The sequence below is a fragment of the Rhinichthys klamathensis genome, unplaced genomic scaffold (assembly GCF_029890125.1).
Source record: "Rhinichthys klamathensis goyatoka isolate OS25496 unplaced genomic scaffold, OSU_Roscu_1.1 h1tg000070l_1, whole genome shotgun sequence".
NCBI classification, from domain to species: Eukaryota; Metazoa; Chordata; class Actinopteri; order Cypriniformes; family Leuciscidae; genus Rhinichthys; species Rhinichthys klamathensis.
In genome coordinates this window covers 1,044,383-1,063,752 of record NW_026606613.1, presented here as the reverse complement: position 1 = coordinate 1,063,752, position 19,370 = coordinate 1,044,383, and the positions used below count along the sequence as shown (strand labels likewise).

Sequence of the window (19,370 nt, the reverse complement as noted above, 5' to 3'; positions counted from 1 at the left end):
CCAACTTTATCCGCATACATACAGTGAAAATTGGCTTAGTGTATCATATCTCAAATGCTTGATTGCTTTGCTTGTATCTTAGCAAAAAGCATGGACGACATATTAAGATATTATAAACTTTAACATCATGATTTTCTGTAAAGCTGATTTGAAACAATGTGAAAAGCACAATGCAAATAAATTGGACTTGATTAAAAAAGGGAATGTTGATTTTAAACAGCTGATACCAAGATAAGCTAAACTCTTTTCATCTTGGACTTTGTTCACCTTTTACTTTAGTTTCAGAACAGCTTATCACCTTTATTGTATCTGTATTAGTTAAAATAAAATAAACCTTACGTTCAGGACCGGTGCTGAAACTGCAGGCGTCGTTGTCACGTGATGTATAGTGTTTTTCTAACCGCCAGTCAGATAATCGACCAATCACAATCGTTTCTGAATACTGGAAATAATGTTTTAAAATTATTTCATTTTTCATTTTTTTTATTACATGTTGTAACAATCTTTTTCTATCATCAATTTAAGTAATTATACTTTGTAGGCTACCATAAAATATCTGAAATAAGGTTCGTGAGATTTGCCTGTGATTAATTTGAGGAATCATTATTTGAGCCACCAAGCGCCTCCTATAGGAAGTAAAGCTCAAATGAAATATTACTAGAGATGGGATTTATGGCTCTTTGAGGAGATCCGGATCTTTGCGATCCGTTCCTTTCAAAGAGCCGTTCAAAAGAACGGCTCTTTTGGCTCTTTTTAAATATTTAGTCAGTTTAAAGAAGCCAGCTTGGGGGCATCTCAGTTTATCCTGGAAATAATCACTGGGAGGAATGATGAGGTGAGATTTGTAGTCAATTAATTAAAACTCAGATATCACACACCAATATCTGAGTTTGAATTATTCTGAAATATTGATTATTACCTCATTTGTCATGTGTGGACTATATTCCATAGGGTTGCACAACATCCCTCTGCTTAGAAAGTGATATCACTATTTTGGATTTACCTTTAGTACAAAGTATGTGTATGTGTAAAGCTATGTTGACTTATGTTATTCATACAATACCACAAGAACATTTTGATAAAAAACAAAAACTATTTAAAGTTGTAAATATATACTGTAGATACAATAACATGAACACAAAATGCAATGTAAATAAATACAAAGCAGTTCCTTTGTATTTATTTACAAAGGAACTTAGTGTTACTTTAGTGGTTTTTTTTTTTTTTTTTTTTACTGGAGTAACCATGTGACGGCATAAGTCATTGGCTCTGCTCCTACCCAATGACAGCACGTAGGGTTTTTTCCCACTGGAGTACTCACGTAAAGGATGCGCGCGCGTGCACAACTATCATCATGCTGTTATGGGCCTTTCACACAGGACGCGGAAAGCGCTGCGCTGCGCTATGAAACCCATTCATTTCAATGGCTTGCGCCACGCGAAGACGTTTTGTTGCTGCGTCGAGCAAAGCGCAAGCGCAGCGGTGCGCACCATTGACTTGCTCGCGCGCACGCCGCGGTCAAAGTTCAAAATAGTTTAACTTTTGCCGCTGCGCTCTGTGACGATTATCAGCGCGGCCAATAGAAACGGGACATCCAAACAAACACGGAAATCAAAATGGATGAACGGCTAGTAGGCTACTGTGTGTATCGGAATTTCCTGAGCTCTATGATACAAGTTTGAGGTCGTATAGGGACATCGGCAGAAAAGCGGTGTCATGGAGACATATCTCCATTCAAGTTGGCATGTCAGGTGTGTTTTAATATATTAATAATTTGTTCCTTTGTGTCAGCTTTAATGTTTGAATAAATGTTTTATTCTAAAAAAGAACTGAGCTCATGATTCGTGTGTTGATTTCGATGTTATATATGTGTGTGTGTGTGTGTGTGTGTGTGTGTGTATATATATATATAATACATAGAACTCCCGCTTAAAAGGTTTTTGAAAACTCTGCCTACTTTGCTCTGGCATAGCGCAGCGCAACTCGCGTTGTATCTGAAGGGCAACGCTGAACCCAGCGGCCAGCGCAGCGCAGCGCAGCCCATTCCGCGTCCTGTGTGAAAGCCCCTTTAGGCAGTAGCACCCCTGCGCTGGGTGCGCCCCTTCCCCTATAACTGAGGAGCTAATTTGTGTGCATCTGTGTGAAACACGCATGAAAAAAGAACGACAGAAAGAACGGCTCCCCTCCAGCCGCGACTCGGCTCCCATCGTTCATGTTTATGAGCCGTTCAAAAGAATCGGTTCGTTCGCGAACGTCACAACTCTAAATATTACTAACTTTTGCTTCTCATAGAGAGAGTGTGTGTGGACACGTGTGTTTACATACACGTCAGCAGGAAATAACACTACCTTCGCCAACATGATCAGACAGGTGAGTTGTCACTTATATTTCCTTTAAAAAAATCTTTTATTAAAGAGCCCTCAATGCTTAAATATGGTCGTATACATGTCGAGTTCTGCATGTGTTGTCAAGTTGCATGACTTGTGGATGAAGGATATAACTAAATAACCGTTGCACTAATATAAAGAGACACTTTAAAAGATGTAAAAGTGCTAAAAACTGTTTGTTTTGAAGGACTCTCTGGGTGAAGTGCCATTATTTCATGAGGATGAAACTGCATTTAGGCAGAAGAAATCAAATATCAAGTGAGTTTTTAGGTTTGGGAAAACAAATGGACTAGAGAAACTGACATTAAGTGACATTTAAAACTGTACATATAGTACACAGAGCAGTTTCCCCGTAAAGAATGAATGATAAAGAATAATATGTTGTTTTTCTCAGACACCCTCTGGCCTGTTTCTTTCACCTTTTCTTCCGCACGAGTGCAGTCATGATCTACCTCTTTTGCGAGTTTCTCAGCCGAAGTTTTATTGGCAACATGGTCACCATCATTTTACTTCTGTCATGTGACTTCTGGACAGTAAAGGTGAGCATGTGGAATCAACACGAAATCTTACGTTCACTTTCTTAACGTACTTACTTAATTTCTTTCTTACTGTTCGTGGTCTTTTCATGTTGTTCCAAATTAGTCGACGTTATGTTTCATCAAAATAATTTGGAAATCAATGTACTATATAGTTTGATAATGTTTTTGATTTAATATTTTGTATTTTTAGGGGATTTTATGGTACTAAATTATATTTACGCTGTACTTATAATCCATGTATCACTTTTTGAGCATAGACCTGAAAATTAAATGTCCAACTTAAGCCGTGGTAAATCATGAATGCTTTATAGCAAGTTAGCAACAGACTGAAGTTTGATCTCTTTTCGAAGACGACGCTTGGCAGATTATTGCTGAAGTGAAACAAGTTTTAAAAAGTGAACTTAAAAAAAAAGTTACAGAATTTTACGTTCATTGTTATGGAAAATGTGCAAAAATACTATTTTCAATTTTTATATGAAATATATATTTTCAAAAACATGTTTTACTCTAAAACTGTGAGGAAATCAAAGCCATAACTCTAAACAAGTTGTTCAAAATTTGAGCTTTATATCTAAAAAAAAGAGGTTTCAGTGAGATTTTGTTTTCCTGCAGCACCAAAGGTACTTTAATGCGCTCGTTTTTGACCACGAAGAGCACAATGTGCCTATTTTTTTCAGGACCATTTAACCTGTTCGAATCATGTCCATGATTTTTTCGTGTGTGTGTTCACACAGCAAGTGCCAAAACCTTTACCAAGTTTCGTACCATCCCGATTCCAAAAAAAACCAAATGTAAAATTTTCCGGTCAAAAATGACCGAAGCGCACCATGTTCCTGGTCTTATTATGCATGTTGTTCCAAATTTAAAAAGTGCTAGTCTTCGTTAATCTTTCATCAAAATTACTTGCTCTGTCTTTGAATCAATTTTCCATTTTTGCTGACATCATCATGTCGGAATGGGCGGAGACAATTAGCCTGTCAAAATAAAAGTCCCATTGAAACGCACCAGTTTATAGAAGAAAAACGGGTTGTGATGAGACTTCAAGAATGTATAATAAACCTGTTCTTCTCTATAACTGTGTGTGTGTGTGTGTGTGTTGTTTTTATTTGAGAACGTGACGGGACGGCTGTTGGTGGGCTTGAGATGGTGGAATCAGGTTGATGAAGACGGTCGCAGTCAATGGATGTTTGAATCCAGATCAGTGAGTCTCGCCACCCACAACTTTACAATACTGCAGGAAATTAAGCATTTTTGCAACTCTGTAAGGCAACCATATAATAAAAATCAAGTTTATGATTCTCACTAACAATTCTGAGGTAATGTACAACTTTAATATATAGCTATAGCTATCGCCACTCGATCAAAGTTTAATGGTCATGTTTCGTCACTGTTAGTGAGCGCACAACACCTTCAGTTGTGTAACTATTTTAAAGAGAGGAATTTCCTCTTGAGTCGCAGTGTTGAAATATTAAAGGAACAGATAATTCATATGAAAAACAAATTCTGAACTCTCTTTGTTCTATGAAACACTAAAGGAAGGGCGTTCAGGATAACAGAATAAAACAACACCATTAAATTGTTCTGAAGTCACACAAGAGCTTTGTGTGAAGAACAGTTTAAAAACATATTTACTGCCAACAATAAAACAGTAAAAATCTCAAACATTATTCTCCAATCTGCACATGCTGATCATGCATACATTTATGTAATTTTGTCCTTTTTTTTGGAGCTTGTCATTGTGAACCATCGTTTTATGGAGAGAGAAAAAAGTCGTGCAAAGGTTCTTAAAAAACACGTAAAAAATAATAATTTGGTAACACTTTATTTCGATGGTCCACTTTAGACATTCGACTGACTGTGCAACATGACATCATGACTTTGCGTAAACATACACGCCACTTTCAATTCAAGTGGCGTGTTATCTATACGCATTTTGAAATATCCGCGTGTATGTCCACGCCGAAATCTTTTGCGTGTATGTCTACGCCATTAAATGTCCGAGTGATTCCGCGTGTATGTCTACGCCGTTAAATGTCCGAGCGAAACGAAGCAAAATCTATATCTACATCTGTGGAGCGATATTTCTTTTCCTAGGATGGTAGGAGAAGACTCATAAATGGTATTAACCCCAGTGACGGGTAGGTTTAGGGACGGGGTTGGGGTAGGTCATATATTTATATATGCATAATACAGTAATATAACGTTAAGTCAAAGGCGTTGATAAACACGCTGGAAAGCGATTATGCGTGTTGATAGCACGCCAAAAATGGAAATACGAATTGGCGTGTCATACATACGCCATTTCATGAGATCAGTCTGGACTGTAAGTAACTTCACAACTACATGTCAACTTATTCTCCTAACCCAAACAGTCTATTATCTACTAATGCTCTAATGAGAGTTAGTTGACATGTAGTTGCAAAGTTACTTCTGGTTAGTAACATGTCTAAAGTGGACCATCAAAACAAACACACATTTAAAACGCATAAGGGAGAATGTATTTTTGAGTGAACTATTTCTCTAATTCTCGTTTGATGTATTTTCTCATAGGAAGCCAGTAAAAAGGTGGTCTCAAACTCTGAATCCCGCATTTTCTGGTTCGGTCTGATCGTGTGTCCGGTGTTTTGGGGCTTCTTTGTGTTCAGCTCCCTTTTGTCCCTCAACATAAAGTGGTTGGTGAGTTTTATTTTTATTTATTTTTATTTTTTGTGCTGGGGTTTTTTTACTGTGAAAAACCTCTGTGAGCTGTAACCTTCCTGACGTGTGTGTTTGTGTGTCTCTCTCTGTGCGTGTGTGTGTGAGCAGGCGGTTGTGATAATGGGAGTTGTGTTGCAGTGGGCTAACCTGTACGGATATGTGAGATGTAAAGTAGGCGGTGGAACTAAACTGAGGAACATGGCAACGAACTACTTCGGCTTTAAGCTCTTCAAAAAGGTGAAGAGAACTACTATCCCATACATAATGCATTCATAAATATTTCTTAACCGTTCTTTATTCTCTTCCAGGTATTAAACCAACCGGAGGGACCCTGATGTGACGTGGCTGACCGAATGTTATTGACTAGCGTCTGTTTTTCAATCTAATCATTGTCATTTCTTATGGTAAATTATTATTTCTTCATGTTTCCACTGAAAAGATTTTCTTTCTTTTTTGCTTAAATGGTCAAACTGTGTTTGCGTTTACATACAGACCTATCAGTATGTGACTGTTTGTTGGATAATAATTTGTATATATTCAAATTAAATGTATAATTTCAGATAACACTGGAGAATAAGTCTGAATAATAATTCTAATCAAAAAGCATCACGAAGTCTTCTTGAGTTTGTGGTGTTTCTTCGGTTGGTCTCCGGGTGTCTCTCTCGCTCTGGACAATCTGACCTGATCGAAGCTGCTTTTTTCTATAATCAATATTCGAGGAAATATATATTTAGATACTAAAAGTACTAAAAGTGAGAATGTGCTTAAACATATATTGCCCACAGAATAGGGAGATTTGACACGTATAGTAAAGCACCTTAACATTTACAATCATTTTCATTATGAATAATCATAAATATGTTTATTTACATTACAAATCATTTGAATAACTTTGGATGATTAGTCACTTCGTATAGCTAGGATAGAAGTCTAAATTGTGTGTTACCTGCTGAATTTGACTCTCATAAGGTTGTGACTGATCAATTTTGAAAAGCTTTTAGGTCATGTGACTGTTTTTTGAGTTGTTATAGTAGTTCGCCTGATTTAATTGTGTTCGCTACTGTCCATAAACTGAGTAATGACATCTGTGCACAGTAAAATATGACTTCTCATATGACAAAATTTGTTAGAGAGCTGCGATATAACATTCAGAAGTAGGTCCGATTTGATGAATTTAGAGAATATATGAACAAACAACCATCATGTGCAGCCACTTAAAAGAGGTTTTATAGTAACTAATAGTACAGATCAATCAGAAGTCTAAGGCTTTTTAAGCTGGGAAGTTTCATTTTAAGGTACTTTGAGAAGTCAGTCCGCTGTGCTGGTCTTGTGAACCCAGTGAAACTGGCTCAAGGATTGTTTAGACCATGATTTCTACAAATCAAATTGACCTATTCTGTCACATCTATGAATATAATGAATATGCAATGCTAACAGACACCAACGCCAGCTTAATTTAGCGTGGTAATTCAGACACTCAGTTTATCTCAGCTAATATGTATTTATGAGCCTGAAACATAAGCAGAATGAATTATATATAAAGTGGTTGCTTTCATTTTAATGCATTTTGTAGATATTATACTTTCTAAACAAGGCTTTTTCGTTAAAAAGACATTAATTCTGAACAACGTCTTTGCTGATCCTCACTATTTTTACCAAAGCGAAAACATCTAGAAGCACCGGGAGGGAAGAAGAGCATCTGTGGTGAAAATACAGCTCTTAATGTTGTTTATATGTCTATGTGGTGTTTTTAATGTGCTTTAAGACAAACCATGTGTAAATTCATAAGTCGACAGCATTGCTGAGTATTTCCTCCTTAAAACTGCAGTGAACCAAAGACAGTCTCAAACACACGGTTTGAAATCGCTGGTGTTTCTGACGTCACACACTACCTTGTAACCAATCAGATCAACGTGTGATCGTCAACCAGTGGATCTCTGAGCTGAGTGAGTGAGTGGAGGCGGGGCTCATTTGAATATTCATAGAACCACGCATACTAAAAGAGGCAAGGGTGTAGAGTTACATCCAAGATATTTTAAGGCATGAAGAATTTTTTTTCCCAAGGATTTTTTTTTTTAATATGTCGTTTTGGTGATCAAAGATGAGTTTTAAGGGATAAAATGATTGACTACAGGGAGACTTTAAACCTTTCCTTGAAAGTGTTGACATGCTGGTTCTCTGGCCTTTCGGCTTTCTCGTAATCTCTATTCCAGTAAACCAGAACCCTTATTGTCCCGGGGTATTGTTTGTCTCATGTGAGCACACCAAACACGTACAAGATTATGTTTTCTAGACATAAACCAGTATTGACAATATTACAACTGAGACCAAAAATAAATAAATAAATTGTAACAATGTGTTTGCTATTTTAGATGACTAACATATATACTAAGAATATTTTAGCAAAAATATCTTAAAGATCCTAAATGTTTTGAGAAGCAAACATGAATATCAACTATACTTATATCAATTTCTTTCCTTCATTTCTAGGGATGCACCGACATGAAAATTTTGCCCGATACCGATAACCGATAATTCTTTATATTTGAAAGCCGATAATCGATATATTGGCAGATAAATCTAAATCCAAATTTATATATACGTTTTGAGAGCCTGATTACAAAAAACAAAAGTCTTACCATTAAAATCCATGTCCATGATGTTACAGACTTGTCTTGCACTGAACCGTATTTTCCTTTTTCAAAGTGATTCCAATCATATTTCAAGCAATTCAATCTTGAACATCTGAAGTGTCTCAGCTTTAGGAAATAATACATTATTTACCAGCTTTAATATATCGGCCAAATTATTTTATCGGGCCGATAACGATAACATTAAAAATTAACATATATCGATACCGAAATGGCGACCGATATATCGTGCATTCCTATTAATTTCCTTAAATCGCAGTTTAGATGTAGAAAGTGAATGGCATATTCTCACTTGAGCTCTGATCGGCTCACTAATGCGCTGCACGTAAAGCCATCTTCATCCATCATCATCACCACACTCGACGCCAAAAGATAATCAAATGTTTGTTGATATCAACAGCTCCTGGTATCATGGTATCAACACGGTCTAATCCCATTACAATAGCACTTTAATCACCTTGCGCTCCATTGCATGCAACGACATAATTGCCTTTGATCTATTATAGCTGATGTCTATCTGTCATATCTGTTTAAATAAGACAACATCTGTTACAGTGAGATACTTCAATGATAAACTGATTATATAGTTACGGGACAACCACCAATTAAGCACCAATTTTCAGGGACTCTCCTAGCAAAATGTGGAAAATCAAGACTGGTTTTCCACAGACGCAACAGCTTGATAATACATCAGTGATGATGGTTGGACTAATCATGAAACAGCATCATCAGGTGTTTAACCTCAGACCCTTTTGAGTGTTCATGCCCATATGATCCAGTCATGTGAAAGAGTCCATTTTATATATGTGCACAACGTAACTTGCTCAATATAAGCAAACAGCAAACGCAAATATGTAACAATCTCCACCAGTCAGTTTTGCACCGTACTAACCCAGCAGGCACAGGATATAGACTACAACGGCGGTCAGACGTTGGATTTTGGTTGAAAACGAAAGTCAGGTTGACGTCTAAATCCAATGTTTGTTTGACGTCAAGCTCCAACGTTGGGCAGTCGTTGAATTTTGGTTGTAATAAACCAAACAAAAAGATGAAATGCATGGCCGTACACTTATTACCAGCTTCACTTAAAACTAACCAGATTTACTTTATTTAATTTCCATTTTAATGAAATCATATTTTGTATTTTAAAGTCACCATGATGGTGGTTAGCGTTTGCTTCAGTTGTACTCTTGACCCTTGACTCATTAATGTACAAAATTTCTCTGGCTGCTATAATTGTGTGTTTATAAAGCACAATTGTTGAAGGTTAACAAGCCATGAGAAATTAAGATCAGGTGATGCTGGCTGTTTATTGATGATGATGATATCAGAATGCAATTGCCTGAATCCCTGATCCTATTCAGTGTCTCATGCTTTGATTATATAGGACTTATCATTTGATTCTACAGCATATCTAGCAATGTGGTTTATCAAATAATATACTTGGTTTTTAAAGACTGTTTAGTGCACAAAAACCTTTCATCTATGGCAGAACTTAGACACACACAGACATCAAGAAACAGCATATGAATCTCAACAATGGTGAAAATCAAATAAAATATCCTGATAATCAGGTCAACTCTGAGGATAAAACAAGCTACAAAAAATCCAGCTGCATAATTTATTAATGCCGCAATGCATGCTGGGAGATATGGGTGAGTTTTGATTGGTGGTACCCAGCATGCACTGCAGCAAGAAGCATATAATTTATTGTCACCATTGTTGAGAGTCATACACTGATACTTATATAATAATAATGTAGAGGAAAAAGTTGAATGCACTAAATGTTTTTACAATCCTTTATAATATTTGATAAACAACATTGCTCTCATGATGTAAAATTAAACAGCTTCTATTATAAAACTACTTTAATAACACAAGTGTTATATAACCAAAACTTTGGGATTCAGGCAATTACATGATGATATCTCTATCATCCTTGTTATCATCAATAAACAGCCAACATCACCTGATCTCATGGCTTTTTTAGCAACAACATTTATGCTTTATAAACACAATTATAGCAGCCAGAGAAAATGTTATACTATAAAGTTAAGGGTCAAGAGTCCAACAGCAACTAAAGCAAACGTTAACCACCATCATGTTGACTTAAAATACTATATTTTATATACTATTGATTTCATTAAACCGGAAATTAAATAAAGTAAATCTGGTTAGTAATAAGTGAAGCTGGAAATGCTGTTTGAGTTGTTTACTCCTCTGCTGGGATCTTCACAGATTTAATGTGCTGCCATGCATGTCACATTTTTTTGCGGTGCTTATTCCAATCAAAATTCAACATCTGTCTGACGTTGGAGCTTGACACCAAACAAACGTTGGGTTTAGACGTCAACCTGAATTAGCCTTGGCTATAAACACTGTGATACAGGCATCGGATTGTTCTTTATGTAATAATCTATGTTCTTTTGTATCTGTCCCTATTCAAATAAACAATAAATAAATAAACCTGACTTTCATTTTCAACCAAAATATGACTTCTGACTGACGTTGGATTAGTTGGAGTCCAACATCTTCCTGGCGTCACATTGACGTACTGTGCCTGCTGGGTACAGGGTGTCATTTACAAGACACCGGTTTCAACTAAAAACAGAAAACTTTATATGTGCTGTAGCTGTTCATTTACACGACAATGCCGTTTTGGGAGCCTGAAAACACAAACCTTTGAGAACGGGTATCAAGGTGAACGTTTTTGGAAAATATACCATTACCGTCTCAGTGTGTAAACTACAAAAACGTGAATTTGTGAAAACAGTGACCTTATGTGCGTGTGTTTTACATGAATGCTGTCATTAATTATTATTTAATTTTTTTCTCCGCATTATGTATTTTGTATTATATTGGTTATGTTGTGTGTGTTAAACAAGTGCAGTCCTGTGGAAAAGAATTCCCCTCTGGGGACAATAAAGTGAATCAATTTAATTTAATTACCTGTTGAGTTGGAGCTCCCTGTTGTAAAGAAAGACAATGTACGCACTAGTACAGTAGTACAACAGGGACTTCTAACTACAATTAAACACACCTAGACCAGCTAATCAAGCTGTTCAGGTTACTTGATAATTACAGGCAAGTGTGCTGGGTTGGAACCGAAACCATAGTGGACGTTATCAAGTGCACAAGTATCAGTCTGCAGGACACTTGGGCTGAATCCCAAATCGTCCCCTATAGGGCGTTATTTGAGGGGACATCCATTTGTAGAGGTGTCCGAAACCATAGTGGGCGTTATCGAGTGCACTCATTCAATCCCACATTGCACTGCAATAACGAGTGTACAACCGATGTACGCTCAACGGCTGTCCAAATTCACTAACTCGTTTTCATTCACTCCTTAAAGTGGACAGTATTAGTGGACTAACGTAGGGAATAGTGAATGAGGGTTTAGGGGGCGATTTCGGATTCAGCCTAACTTCCCCTGCTTTATAAAGTGACATCGCCATCTACTGGCCTGACATGAATAATACAGCGTTTTTAGCCGGTTTCACTGATCCGTGTGAACGCATTATAACAAAAATTCTTTTAAATTTACGGTAAAAAAACAGCAGTGTACTTGTAGAAAAAAAGAAATTTAATATATAAAATAGCAAAAGTTTTTCAGCCTTAACTTAAATTTACAGTAATGAACATGTTTCACTATGTGATATAATGTTAATTTACCCACCTGTTAAAGCACTAAAATCTGTTTTGTACTATTGTAATATACTGACAACCACCAATCACGGCTGTGATGAGAGTCACATGATCAATCAAAACTCATCACAAGCAAAAAATTAAGCTGTCATTCACACAAACACTAAACACCATCATGGTAACACACATGACATTTTTTAAATGCGATAAACATTAATTTAACAACATTATTGTAATTTAACATAAAACCATACTGTACATAACTGATTAGAAAAAAACTAAATACATCAAATGTGAAGTGGAATTGTGGGAATGTCAATTTACGGTTTTTCACTGTAAATTATCCAATGACTTGGTCTTTTTCACTTCCAAAAATGGTATTTTTCTGTACAATTACATTAAATGTACAGTTAGGTCTATCACAGTTAATCACCGTATATAGTACAGAAACTTTCTGTTAACCAAATAACATTTTAACCATAGCATTTTTACAGTTAAAATCATGATAATTTTGACAACACTGTCACAAAGCTGTACGTGAAAGGATTTTTTTTTCTTTTCATTTTTAGTACATCGTTGTCGTGTAAATGTACCCTAAATCACAGGCTTTACTCCATAACTGTTTTGTGTGTGTGTTTGTTAGCATTAAAGAAAAGTTTGAGGACAGAACGGGTTATGTAGGGATGACGACCCATTGGCTGACTCCAATATTGATCAACACTGGACTCTTCACTTGCATTGGAAAGCAATTGGCAATGGCAATTTTGATCAAACAGCACCATTAAATACAACCCAGGTTGACCAATGTGCTTTTTACAATAAAATAAAAAGCACAATAGTAAAAAAACAAAAAAACACTGACCAATAAAATGGATGGGTGATCCATATCAATAAGTATTCAATCAATTTCATTCTTAACTTTGCTGACCAAACCAACCAACTACAGATTTTCTTCGAAAGCATTGAAAAGTATATATTGGGTCATTAATATTAAACAGCTGCTTTGAGAGCGTTCTCTCATCCAATGATGTAATGGCATTAATAGTAACGTGTCTTCATTTCTACAAACTTTAAAACACTCATTTGTCATTTTAGCTCAAAGCAGGCTTAAGTTACCGGAGACCGGAAACAACAAAATGAAAACATACTTACTTACTTAACTCTTCCTTGTGCCGACAAGTGTCAAAATCCACTCCCAGACAGAATAAAGGCCTTCTTATAGGAGTCTCAAACTTTCTAAGCCACCTTTGACCCTCAGGTCAGTCGAAGTTCTTGGAAAACGAGCATTAAATTGGTTCTGCAATCTCTGAATGCCTCATTGGCAAACACAGACATTCCCAGAAATTATCTCATTGGGTAGCTCACTTTACTCTTTTACAACACATGTTGTTTATACGACCTTCAAATACACAACTAGTCCATTTTTCTTCACTCTATAAAAGACAACTCTCATTTCTTTTTAAAATAATTTCTAGCTTGCGTCATGAAGGCAATAACCCTTAAAATGAGTCATACTTTCTTTTATCAAAGGATCCACAGATCCACTTTTAATCTGACAGTCTGGACTGGTTTAACGACTTTACATTTTTGCAATTGTACAATTGTTGCATCATTATCTCTACCTCTTCATTGACAGTTTGCACAATATTTTGTTAATGTTAAAAATTTAGAAAGGAGAATCAACTTATTTTATTGATTTAACATGCAATTGTATTAAATGGACTACGGACTAGCTAACTAGATAATATTTAGGCATTACTGAGTTTATGGACAGATGCTTATTAAGGTTTTTCCTTCCAGTTTTTTCCCCCCCTTGACAAATGAGTTGCTTTAAGACAATGATTTTCTGTTTTGAATCGACACGGACAGCGAATATACAGATAAAATGACTTGGCTTGAGAAGTAATCACTGTTGACATTTTAAAATCATCAAGCCATCCCTTATGAAAAGAAAATATATTTCCCTATAAATGAACAATCAATATATTAAATGGTTTAACAGTACATTTATAAATATACAGAATAATATATTGTATTAATATATTACTAATAATGTATGTAATTTTATATTCAGTAATACACTTTATAATATATAGATGCATATGTGATCAGATATGGTGCTGCATGTGTAATATATTGCAGATATACACTGAACCAAATTATAAACGCAACACTTTTGTTTTTGCCCTTATTTTTCATGAGCTGAACTCAAAGATCTAAGACTTTTTCTAAAGGCCTATTTCACTCAAATAGTTTAAAAATCTTATCTTAAATCTGTCTAAATCTGTGTTAGTGAGCAATTCTCCTTTGGCGAGATAATCCATCCACCTCACAGGTGTGGCATACCAAGATGCTGAGTATGATTATTGCACAGGTGTGCCTTAGGCTGGCCACAATAAAAGGCCACTCTAAAATGTGCAAGACTACCCCAGAGAATGTCTAATAAGGGGAGAACTTCAACTCTCAGTAAACTGCCGGCTTCTGAACTGGTTGCAGTTCCACTCTGGTTCCATATGAGGGCGCTCACAGGGCGATTGCAGAATGAATGGAGGTCTATGGAGATATACCCCTCAAAATCCACTTTTCTCAGGACATAATTTTTGTCTAGTAATTTGAATGCTGTATTCGAAACGAGCTGCAAAGAAATTACACATTGTTGGGTGTTAGATTTTTTAGAGTCACTTATTTGCTTTAAAAGGTCTTTTAAAATGTCAGAGATACTGCCAGAGATACTGCTTAACGGCAATCCTTCAGTCACTTTGGTGCTTTCGCGCTCTGCACTTTCTTTTCTCTCGAGACAGCTGACACAGGTAAATACACGTGCTAGAAGAGTTTTTGTTAAACTAAAGTTCTTAACATTCTGGTCCCGCTTCGATGCCATCAAGCGGTATCTCTGGTCGTAATCAGTCCTTCACTGACCAACCAGCGTTCATTAGCAGAATGCTAACGTGTTATGGGCAACAACAACTCAACCTGTAAGAAATCGAAAGGACATAAGTACTCGTTTATTCAACTTTCAACCTATAACCCATGTTGAACTTGCAAAACCTACAATCAAATTTGAGATTTCTCAACGCCAATCAGGTGAAAGAGACAAATTTAGCCGTCTAGCTCCATAGACTCCCATTCATTTTGCACTCGGACGATCTCCCCCAGTGGAACTCTGGTGGAACTACAACCAAAATTCGGTACAATAGGACTTAATAGGGAGTGGCCAGGCTCTCTGTAGATGGGCTCTGACTTCCCCTTGTCTTGTGTGGACTTTTATGTTATTTCCTGTTCTGTGCCAAGTTTTGTAGTCCTTTGTAGTTTTTCTTATTGATTAGTTCCTGATTGTTTCCAGGTGTGTCTTGTTTGCCAATCTCCCCTTGAGTGTATTTATACCCAAGTGTTTCTCACGTTCTTTGTCTGGTGTTGTCCTTTGTTGGATGTATGTTTGGTGATGCTCAATCTGTTCTCTGCTCTCTGTTCTCTGGTCGCAGTGGTTTTGTAACGTTTATTTTGTTATTAAGCTATTTTTTAAAATATAGTATTTATATTTTAATGGTTTATGGCCATTTGACAACCGAACCACAGCCTCTTCAGCACATTAGTTACCACAAAAATTACACACACCAGAAAACCGTTTACATTCCAAAATAATAGAAAATTAAACACTAACAGGTCTCCCCCTATATTAATATTGAGCAAAACACATCAAATAACTCTTAATTTTAACATTTGCTCCCCTTTAACAGTCAGAAGCAAAGCATGCTGGGAAATAGAAATCTGTATATATCTGTGTGAACATACATTCACATTTATATGGGAACATGTATGTGCAATATATGTACACAAAAAAGGATACAATTTGTGAATTTTACATGTAATGCTATTTATGTCTTCATTTTTATATATTTTATATGTATTAATATATAGCCATACATGGTCAATTCATATATTGCAGTACATTGAAAAATGTAAGCACTAGTTTCCCATATATGGAAATGTTTTATGCAATATATTATATTTTGCAGTATATTCCCATATACTTTTGTTACATAAGGGATCGTGGGCTACTGCACACTTATCACAGGTTTATAGGAATTTCAATCCAATCTTCTGGTCTGTTATCATTTATATGTGATGATTTTGATATCTTATCCCGTTTACAGATCAGAGATGATATGGATTATCTCCAGACAATCTTATAAGATTTCCATGGGTGTGTCCAATTTGGATAATGTGCTTATCTGCAGCGCATCCTTATCTTTGAGTTGAGCCGCTTCAGGACCTTTGGGTTCATTATTGTGATGGGCTGCACAAAGACATTGGAGAGGTCACATGGTAAGATGGTGCGAGGGGAGTTGAAATGAATTTTACGAGGTGGACGTGAAATTAGTTATGAAACAACCTTGACTTTTGGAAACGTTAGAAGTCTGGGGCTTGTTAGCATGCTATTCATTCACTGTGTGTGCTCTGTTAAGCTCTGTGTACACAGTGTAAACGTGGTGACATAACCCACTTAATGAACAGTAAAACTGTTTGCACACATTTGCAGGTGCATTTACTATGATTTTTAAAAATAATGTTAAGTGTGCAAACAATTTTTATCTGCAAAATTACATAACAGGCATTTTCCTTGTATATGTCATTCCAGTTGGGGCAATTCCGATATATATTTCCAAATGTGGGAATCTTGATTGCATTATGTTTGGCAATGGGTGAATGTGTTTGCGCTCTCCTCTATTTTTTTGGTGGAGTGCAGTAGTGGAGCGTCTGGCAAAAACAGTATTGTTGGTGTATATTTTATATTAATAACAAACGACCACTTTTGGTCAGGGATAAGATTAGTGATTTATTCTACTTTATGATGCTGAAACTATCATCTTATTATCTTTTTTTCTGGCTTTCTTTGCAATAAATTATGTGTTTTGGAAAACAGTGCTATAAAGACCACAAACTCACATAAAAAGACAAGGGTCAAACTACGAAATGGAACACTGATCACCATAATGGTGACCAAACATGTTCAATAAACCATCAACATCTAAACCTCTGTTCATTCTCAAAAATACCTTCTGCTGAGATCTTGAGAGATGTATTGTCTTCTTTTATTTGCAGTTGATTCCAGGCTGTTATAGTTGTTTCATTCTCTGAGAGTGCAAGCATGATGTTGAACTAACATCACATTTATTCAATGCCATTACCATTGATTTTTGGATGAAATTTCAACATTTTAACATTAATTGGGGGTGCAAACGTAATGTTGATTCACACAGTTAACGTTGACACATTAACATTGATTTAACATTGTTTCGATGGTAGCTTGCTATCTGTGTAATTATACCATCCTCTACAGCGGCCTTAAAATTAGCCATTTATTTAAAAAAAAAGAATCCAACCCAATGATTCCAACTATAGCAAAAACATGTCTTTTGCAACATTCCTGCAAAAATTATATGCTTCTTGCACATTTCGCGACACTTTCCAGTGGGTGGCACTAAAATCGCATTCACACAGATGGACGTGAATCTGGCAGTATTTTACGTTAAACATAAACCTAGTGGGTATTGTGCAAGGAAGCAAAAAAAAGTCTTTATCAATCGATAATCTGCTCCTGTAATTATAATTTGTGAGAAAAGGAATAAAATTGTTGGCGTTTCATTGCATCTAGTGTTCATTTCAGCTGGAAACTGCAGTGAATTGGCAAGGTTTTCCAAGGAGCCTGGGTTGCAACCATCATATAACAGTGGATCTTTCTCCAGAGACTGATCGTATTCGAGGGCTCTTGATGAGACTTTTGTTTTTTCTCTGACTGCTGACAGGAGTTCTGATAATGTTAGCAGTCACATGGCATTTACAACTTATTTATTCTGAAGATATTGCTCAATCCGTGAAGTGCCTACTTTCAATGCAAGCTGCCATTGAGATGAATTGGTATGGCTTTTTTCCAGATATTATAGCACCAGACAAATGATAAGAAAGACTAAGCCTGGTTTCTCTTTTATCTCTATTTTCTATTCCGAGTTTGGGTTCCTTGCCAATGTCACCTGTGGTTTGCTTAGCTGGGGTTAAAAAAAGTCTCAATAATAAATATTATCAATTTGACTGAATTGAGCTGAATAACAACACTATTGTTTTCTGTAAAGTTATTTCATAATTGGCCGTAATGGTGACTTGAAACGAAAAATTACACAAAACATTACCGTCTCAGACTGATCTCATGAAATGGCGTATGTATGGCACGCCAATTTGTATTTCCATTTTTGGCGTGCTATCAACACGCATAATCGCTTTTCAGCGTGTTTATCAACGCCTTTGACTTAACGTTACATTACTGTATTATGTATATATAAATATATGACCTACCCCAACCCCGTCCCTAAACCTACCCGTCACTGGGGTTCATACCATTTATGAGTCTTCTCCTACCATCCTAGGAAAAAAAATATCGCTCCACAGATGTAGATATACACTCACCGGCCACTTTATTAGGTACCCCATGCTAGTAACGGGTTGGACCCCCTTTTGCCTTCAGAACTGCCTCAATTCTTCGTGGCATAGATTCAACAAGGTGCTGGAAGCATTCCTCAGGGAGTTTGGTCCATATTGACATGATGGCATCACACAGTTGCCGCAGATTTGTCGGCTGCACATCCATGATGCGAATCTCCCGTTCCACCACATCCCAAAGATGCTCTATTGGGTTGAGATCTGGTGACTGTGGAGGCCATTTTAGTACAGTGAACTCATTGTCATGTTCAAGAAACCAATTTGAAATGATTAGAGCTTTGTGACATGGTGGAAGTAGCCATCAGAGGATGGGTACATGGTGGCCATAAAGGGATGGACATGGTCAGAAACAATGCTCAGGTAGGCCGTGGCATTTAAACGATGCCCAATTGGCACTAAGGGGCCTAAAGTGTGCCAGGAAAACATCCCCCACACCATTACACCACCACCACCAGCCTGCACAGTGGTAACAAGGCATGATGGTTCCATGTTCTCATTCTGTTTACGCCAAATTCTGACTCTAACATCTGAATGTCTCAACAGAAATCGAGACTCATCAGACCAGGCAACATTTTTCCAGTCTTCAACTGTTCAATTTTCGTGAGCTCTTGCAAATTGTAGCCTCTTTTTCCTATTTGTAGTGGAGATGAGTGGTACCCGGTGGAGTCTTCTGCTGTTGTAGCCCATCCGCCTCAAGGTTGTGCGTGTTGTGGCTTCACAAATGCTTTGCTGCATACCTCGGTTGTAACGAGTGGTTATTTCAGTCACTGTTGCCCTTCTATCAGCTCGAACCAGTCTGGCCATTCTCCTCTGACCTCTGGCATCAACAAGGCATTTCCGCCCACAGAACTGCCGCTCACTGGATGTTTTTTCTTTTTCGGACCATTCTCTGTAAACCCTAGAGATGGTTGTGCGTGAAAATCCCAGTAGATTAGCAGTTTCTGAAATACTCAGAC

At 36.8% G+C, this 19,370-nt stretch overlaps 2 protein-coding genes across 2 annotated transcripts in view; one reads left to right on the top strand and one right to left on the bottom strand.

Annotated features, from left to right (window-relative positions):
* Positions 1-13,225, bottom strand: part of otop2 (otopetrin 2) — a 35,731-nt gene extending 22,506 nt beyond the window's left edge. The window contains exon 1 of the mRNA XM_056250538.1: positions 13,076-13,225. The gene's annotated coding sequence lies outside the window, so the exon portion shown is untranslated. The remainder of the gene's footprint in view (positions 1-13,075) is intronic.
* Positions 2,265-6,187, top strand: zgc:112148 (uncharacterized protein LOC550424 homolog). The gene is made up of 7 exons (XM_056250551.1): positions 2,265-2,370; positions 2,575-2,645; positions 2,782-2,926; positions 4,038-4,127; positions 5,477-5,602; positions 5,732-5,860; positions 5,932-6,187. Exons 1-7 carry the CDS (start codon positions 2,359-2,361, stop codon positions 5,956-5,958), a joined length of 600 nt encoding a protein of 199 aa, XP_056106526.1. The 5' UTR covers positions 2,265-2,358; the 3' UTR covers positions 5,959-6,187.
* Positions 13,226-19,370: the final 6,145 nt, after the last annotated feature.

Bases quoted from the DNA above. Each gene is read 5' to 3' on its own strand.
- zgc:112148 (XM_056250551.1), top strand. The intron at 4,128-5,476 runs GTGAGTCTCGCC...ATTTTCTCATAG, and splicing joins GGATGTTTGAATCCAGATCA to GAAGCCAGTAAAAAGGTGGT. The intron at 5,603-5,731 runs GTGAGTTTTATT...GTGTGTGAGCAG, and splicing joins CCCTCAACATAAAGTGGTTG to GCGGTTGTGATAATGGGAGT.